At 47.3% G+C, this 7,332-nt stretch overlaps 1 protein-coding gene across 2 annotated transcripts in view; it reads right to left on the bottom strand.

Annotated features, from left to right (window-relative positions):
- Positions 1–2,795: 2,795 nt before the first annotated feature.
- LOC109246071 (multidrug and toxin extrusion protein 2-like) overlaps positions 2,796–7,332 on the bottom strand; it is a 59,263-nt gene continuing 54,726 nt past the window's right edge. Inside the window, exons 15-18 of one of the 2 annotated variants that reach the window (XM_053892874.1) lie at positions 5,110–5,302; positions 4,854–4,948; positions 3,768–3,822; positions 3,321–3,465 (exon numbers count right to left, since the gene is read on the bottom strand). In XM_053892874.1, the coding sequence (XP_053748849.1) occupies positions 3,432–3,465; positions 3,768–3,822; positions 4,854–4,948; positions 5,110–5,302 (377 nt within the window). In that variant the 3' untranslated portion in view covers positions 3,321–3,431. Of the gene's footprint in view, positions 3,466–3,767; positions 3,823–4,853; positions 4,949–5,109; positions 5,303–7,332 lie in introns of both variants that reach the window. The other variant, XM_019413828.2, reaches the window with a different exon arrangement.

The following is a 7,332-nucleotide window of genomic DNA, read 5'->3' as shown; positions in this document are numbered from 1 at the left end:
GAAGTGCGGGACCCACCGATGACAAAATCCCCTGGAGATTTTTAACTCTTCAGCTTGTCCACACTAAGTCTCCAGCAATTTGTCAATTATAGCTGAAGTTTTCCCATTCCTGGCTCCAGCTGCCTCTGCTGTGGGAAGCTGTATCTTCCTGTCTTTTCAATTTGGGGGGCAGCAGTTATCCTTGTGACCTCAGTCCTTTGACGGATCTGACAAAAATGGTGGACATTCAGTCTGTTCAGGCGTTCTCTTTGATATTGGGATAGCCACGGCCGTCCACAGTTTCTGATACAATAGCTTCTAAATTCCTTGGAATTTGCTAAGTGATGGGGGCGGGGGTGAGAGGAGCATCTTCTGTTATTCATGATAAGCCTCTTTCAACCCCACCTGAGCTTATGCTAATAAAGTTACTGCTGGGGGGGGGGGGGCGGGCCTTGATCGCTTCAGAGCAATGGACAATAGAAAGATCTACAATATGACAGAAAGGGGAGCGGGGCTGGAGAGGAGTCCAATCACCAATGGCCAGTGATTTAATCCATCACACCTGTGTAACGGAACCTTCGTAAGAACCGCTGAACGGGGTTTGTAGAACTTCGGGACTGCTGAACACATCGAGGTGCCGAGAAGGGGACATGCCAAGAGGGCATGAAACCTCGGAGCACCATCGATGCCCCCTGCACCTTCCCCTATGCATCTCTGCCATTTATCTGTTCCTGAGTTGTATCCTTTGTAACAAACCAGGAGTCCTACGTAAAGCATTCTCCTGAGTCCTGTGAGCTGTTCTAGCAAATTACCAAATCCAAGAAGTGGGTCATAAAAACCTCCAACTGACGGTTGGTCGGTCGGGAGGAGTCTGGTCGGCCTGGCCTTGCAGTTGGCTTCTGAAGTCTGGGTCAGTCTTGTGGGTCTGAGCCCTTAACCAGGGGGTCTGACACTGACTCTGGGTACTTCGTGTCAGAATTAAATGGAATCACCGGACATCTCAGTTGGTGCTGGGTGGTTTGGAGAATGGGTTGTTGGTACAGAAAAACCCACACATTTGGTGTCAGAGGTGACAAAGCAGAAATAAATTCTAGTGTTCTTCGTTGAGGACAGGGGTGATGACCTCCAAACTCCTTACTGTCACACTGGAAACAGTCTTCTATTTAGGTTTTGATTTCTGCTAGAATATTTTTAGATTCCAAGAACACTTAAATTTTTTTCCTATCATGTGGCGATGGACTCTTAGATATGACAAAAGCAACCAAAAAAAAAAAAAATGGACACACTGGGCTTCATCAAAATGAAGACTTTTCTGTGAAACAGAGGACACCGTCAAGGAAGTGAAAATACAACCTACTGAATGGGAGAAAAGACTCACGGATCTTACATCTGACAAGCGTCTAGTATCCAGAATGCACATATGTGAAACTCTTAACAACTCAACAATAGAAAGACAACTCAAGGGGCGCCTGGGTGGCTCAGTCAGTTGAGCGTCCGACTTCGGCTCGGGTCATGATCTCACGGTCTCGTCTCTGAGTTCAAGCCCCGCGTCAGGCTCTGTGCTGACAGCTCAGAGCCTGGAGCCTGTTTCGGATTCTGTGTCTCCCTCTCTCTCTGACCCTCCCCCGTTCATGCTCGGTCTCTCTCTGTCTCAAAAATAAATAAATTGTTAAAAAAAAAAAATTAAAAAAAAGAAAGACAACTCAATTCAAAAATGGGCAAAGGTGGAGGTGGGGGCGGGGGCGTTGCCTGGGTGGTTCAGTTGGTTAAACATCTGACTTTTGATTTCGGGCTCACATCACGATCTCACAGTTGGTGGGATCGAGCCCTGCATTGGGCTCCTCGCCGACAGCACCAGGCCTGCTCGGGATCCTCTCTCTCTCCCTCTCTTTCTGCCCCTCCCCTGCTTGCCCACACACACTCGCTCAGAATAAACAAACTTAAAAAAATCATGGGCAAAGGACTTGAACAAACATTTCTCCAAAGAAGACAGACAGCTAGACAACCCAATGAAAAGATACTCAACACCATTTGTCATCTGCATTTGAAATGGAAACTAAAACCACAATGAGACACTTCACAGCCACTCAGATGGTATCATAGTTAAAAAAAAAACAACACAAAATCACAAGAGTATGAAATGTACAAAATGCCACTGAATTATACACCTCAACTGATTCGTTTCATGTGATGTGAATTTCAGCTCAAAAGTTTTCCTGTCTTATTCTATAGCATCCTGTCCTAGATCACGGTTGCAATATTTGGTATTGGCCCTTTGAGGATGTAAGTTTTCTTTCCCTATAAAAGTCTTGCACTCTGGCTCATCCGGTGGGTTTCGTGGAGGGAATCCCCAATATTAGTAATGTTTTTTAGGATTTTCTATTTGGGCTGCTCAAACTCCCCATAGAGACCCTAAAAATCTGCTTGGATGGGAGCAGCTGTAACTGCCAGCATTTGGGGAGCTGAGCAGCAGAAGAGAACAGATGTTGATTCTTTAATAGGAAAGTTGCCACAAAAAAATGTGTTCAAAAGCCGAAAACTAAAAGTTATCATTTAGATAGATTTTATAATATCATTAGCACACACTGAAAAAAAAATTTTATTTATCTTGAGAGAGAGAGAGAGAGAGACAGATCATAAGTTGGGGAGGGACAGAGAGAGGGGGAAACACAGAATCTGAAGCAGGCTCCAGGCTCCAAGCTGTCAGCACAGAGCCCGATGCGGGGCTCGAACTCACGAACGGCGAGATCACCACCTGGGCCAAAGTTGGACGCTTAACCGACTGAGCCACCCAGGCACCCCCACGTCAGCACACGTTTTCAATTTTAAGGTGTTTATTTTATAAAAGTTTATACGGCAATACCTGAGACAGCACTTGAACAGGCACTTAACACTCACTAACAAGATAAAATACGATAACCTAGAAATACAAACAAAACTGGATCAGCAATCAAGTTTAGAGGGCAACGAATTTCCCAAAAGAAAGAAGATATTCAATGTAAGAGTACAGAACACTTAGGGCAGGGAATATCAAATCCACAGACTCATCACCCATGATAGAGTTAATGTTCAGGAGAAACTTAGAACTCCTTTCGTGATCTTCAACAGGATAGTGCACATTCTCGGGATAACTCAGAAAACATCACTGATATCCTTTCCATCCACAACTGGGAGGTCACCTCCCAGGCTTCAGATATCACAATAATTACCATGTCTAGTGTGTGGGCTGCTGCTAATTCTTCTATTTTAGCCAGGCTCACTGAAAAACTCTTATTAAAATTCCTGCTAACAGGGCAGCAACAGCAACAGCTAGAGCCATTCCACGATAGAAAATCAGCTGCTTCACTGTCAAAACATCCCCAACGGTGGCCACCGCATACTGATTGTTTTCTTCTATCACCATTAGCTGGAGGGTCTGGCTCTCGGATCTGACGATAGCAGGTAAAATCACTTCATCGGTGACTTCTTTTTCCAACACAGGCAGATCTGATTGCAGAGAACAGTGGAGTATACACTTACGTAGGGGGTTCAGAAATAAAGGGATATTATGGGAAGTTGCACAAGAATGCATCGTAAACGATGCCGTCAGTTACCGGCTGGTATGTGTGAAGTTACATGAAGAACGTTTCACAGGAGAACCCAGAGTGGATCTCCCCGTTCTAATAATGGCACAGACAAGGTTTATTATGCGAGAGAGCAGGCTCTCATAAACTAAGCAACTCTGGCCACGCTAACCCGTTTCAGGCTCTCGAGGCAGAGCGAGTGCACTAGACCATGTCCTCTGTTACCTGTTGGTGCAGGCGTGGCCTCTTTGATCCCTTTCACGCCAGCTCGAACCTGTGCCTGAGAACAAGCGGCACGTAAGTGGACAAAGCGTAAGTCAGGTTAGGCTAGTACTCGTGTTAAAACTTCATGCAAGCTATTGCTAAAGGTTTCCACCATCCAGCACGGTCCTTTTTGGGCCTGAAATGCCGGTGACGATACGATGTAACACTCAACAACCACTCTTCTCCCCAGTGCTCTGCTCACAAGAATGTGAAAAGCTACCCGCTGCTCTAGTTGCAAATGTAACATTTTTTGCACCCTGCACGTCAGTGTTCCTAAGCACTGATGTGAGGAAGAAAGTCTAAAGGCAAACGGTGCTATCACATAGAGGGTAGTTTAGGGCCCAACTTAATACCCTGTACACTTTACTTCCTCCACGAATCACACTACGCTACGGAAGACATCACACATCACGATGAGGAAAGCCAAAGCCGGGAGAAACCTGGAGGGGGGACAAGAGGTAAGCAGGGACGCTTGGCGCACCCGAGCTCATCCTCCCGCCTCCTCATCGGTGACACCGCCCCTAAGCCGGCCCCTCCGTCCATCCCATCTCAGGCCTCGACAGAATAAACGGGGCTCACAGTTCGACACGGCGATGCCCACTGGGTCAAGAGCCTGTCCTCTCCGTGCGGGGTACGGCTCTGCCCCACCTACTTCCCACCGATCACAGACGCTCAGCATATGGACAACACGGACCAAAAATGTCGGTAGAAAGAGGCCTAAAAACGCGCAACAACTCAGTGTAAGTAGGGGGAAGAGACGACTACTCTCCTAAGGACTGTGATACGAAAACAGCAAAGTATTTCCTAAGCTAATTCCTTGCTGTTGTTGTTGAGCCCTAGTCAGCGGATCCTGCACCGGCCCTACACTCAGAGGAAAATGCGCGGAGATGTGATGTTCGTGGCCCCTAACTGTCACCTTAGACCCTCTTCACGGGTCAAAGGGAGTCACGCCGCCCGTGGCATTCTCGGCATTCTGACCCTCGAAGAGTCCTTCCGGTGCCGTTGCGACCGGGCAAGAGCCACGCTTCTCCAAGGACACGCTCTTACCTGCTCCGCAACTCTCTCCCAGTCTGTCCTCCAGACGAGCACCAGGTAGAACAGGGCTTGAAAGAAGACACAGACTATCAATCCAGACCAGAGACCTAGGGATGGAGGGTGAGAGTCACGGCTCAGAGGTCCTCCAGTTCCGCTCCCGTCGTCATTAACGTGCTTCCCAAACTTCTGGATCTGCACGATAAGCTGCGGTGAAAATAACTCCCCCGAAACGAAGATAATTACGGGCCAGGATTAGACTCAAGCTCACCGTGGGTGGATCGGTGGCAAGCAACGGACCCACGAAGAGTGAAAACGGCACGAGCCTGTTCGCCGCTTCATACGTTGACTGTTTAACAAGCATTTACTGGCTTTGTTTGTGCCGGGCGCTGCCTGAAGTGCTGTGTCTAACACAGAACCGAACAGGCTGACGGGATCACTGCCCTCGTGGAGCTTCTGTGCCGCTGGGGGAGACACAGGGCAAACAAGGGAGCAAACGTGACGGCTGGCAGGACGGTGAGGGCCGTGGGAGACGCTGGGCAGAGCGCTGGAGGGGTGGCCTGAGGCCCAGGGGCAGGGAGACGGGCAGGTGGCCTCGAGGGCGAGGAGCCCTCTGTGACAGTGACAGGACAGGCCCTGCAGGCGGAGGGAAGAGCAGGCCTGGCCCAGGGGAAACCGGCCCGCAAGTCCCAGGAGCAGGAAGGCCAGTTGGGAAGGAGCAGGGGAGCCAGGGAGTGGAGGGGAGAAGGTCAGGGAAGCAGGACATGATGATGGGCGTCTGGGCCCGGAAAGATCGGGGTTTGATTCCAACTCTAATGGGAACCACTGAAGGGCTTAAGACTGGTGTGTGCATCTGTGGATGTGAGACCTGAGGTTTTCAGAAGCCCACTTTGGGTTTTTCTGTTTTTTAATGTTTATTTATTTAAAGAGAGAGAGAACCAGTGGGGGAGGGGGAGAGAGGGAGAGGGAGGGAGACAGAGAACCCCACATAGGCTCCCTGCTCAGCACAAAGCCAGATGCGGGGCTCAATCCCACGACGGTGAGATCACCATGGAGCTGATATCCAGAGTTGGACGCTTTACTGACTGAGCCCCCCAGGCAGCTTGCAGAAGCCCATTTCGAAAAAGATCTCTCCAACTGCTGTGTGGAAAAGCTTATTGAGAATATAAAGGGATCCATGAAAAAAAATGATAATGCCAACTATTTATGAGAAGAAACTATTTAAGCCACTTAAATAGCACTGTGTACCAAAGTAGGTATTTGGTATCAATAATTTCACTATGAAGCAAGCTGCGGAGGGAGGAGTTGGAACATGGTATAAACTGGGAGCTGGAATACTAATTCATTCATTCCGTGTCTGGGGCCCCACACTAGGGAAAAGCACAGTGAGGCTGGTCCTCTGTAGACTCATGCTGATTAAAACTTCCCTTCAGTTGAGAATTAGGTGGACGGGCAGTTTACACACTTTGATCAAGTGATTACATTCCTAGGAACCCGTCCTTAAGGAAAGATTCAGAAACGTTAGTAACTCATACACCTACGATGCTCATCACAATCTTATTTATACAGAGAAGCATTTTAAGTGTCCACTATCGGGAGCATTAAGGAAATGATGCAAGGAAATATTAGAGGTCCTAAAAACCACGTCTTTAACACAGAATAGGGGAAAATTACACATTCAGTACAACCCTGCATTTGTGAAAAATAGAAAAAATACCGGAATAAAAAACAATTTTAAAATACTGAAATAAAATACACTGAACGCCTCTGCCATTATATCAAGGCAGTGTAATAAAAGGTAATTTAATTGTTTACACTTAATGTATTTTCCCAACATTTCCATGCCGTTAAAGTATAATTTTAATAATTTAAAAGTATCTTGGGGACACTGGGTGGCTCAGTCAGTTAGGCATCTGACTTGACTTCAGCTCAGGTCATGATCTCATGGTTGTGAGACTGAGCCCCACGTTGGGCTCTGTGCTGAGTGTGGAGCCTGCCTGGGATTCTCTCTTCTCTCTCTCTTTCTCCTCTCTCTCTCCTTTTCCCTCTACACCTCCCCCGTGTGCACTCTAAAATAAATAAACAAAATCTTTAAAAGTTATTTAACAAACCTGAGAACCCACTACGTACAATTATAAAAAGCATATTAGTGGACGAAAAAAATGAGGGAAATCTGACATGTTGCTTACTCTAAAGGAGCTTAGAGTCTAATAAGAGCGCTTTTGTGTGTTTTGTTTTTTTAAGTAAAGCTGAATCGTAAAGCCCCAGCAGCTTATTAAGGGCAGCGGCTCTTGCGATTTGGTTGAACAGTATATTCTCTGGTGATTAGGACAGTGCTTGGTAGCACTAGGAGAGAGTAATAAATATCTGGCAGTCGTGCGTCCCAAATAGAGAATGAAGCCCAGCCTAACTAACGTTAATCAAATGCCCCACAGGCCCCCAGCCTGTACCTGTCATTAAAAACACAGGTGACATTGAAGACAGTTCCTCATTA

The sequence above is a fragment of the Panthera pardus genome, unplaced genomic scaffold (assembly GCF_024362965.1).
Source record: "Panthera pardus isolate Hobbes unplaced genomic scaffold, ASM2436296v1 HiC_scaffold_3, whole genome shotgun sequence".
NCBI classification, from domain to species: Eukaryota; Metazoa; Chordata; class Mammalia; order Carnivora; family Felidae; genus Panthera; species Panthera pardus.
This window is presented reverse-complemented; position numbering and strand designations above follow the sequence as displayed.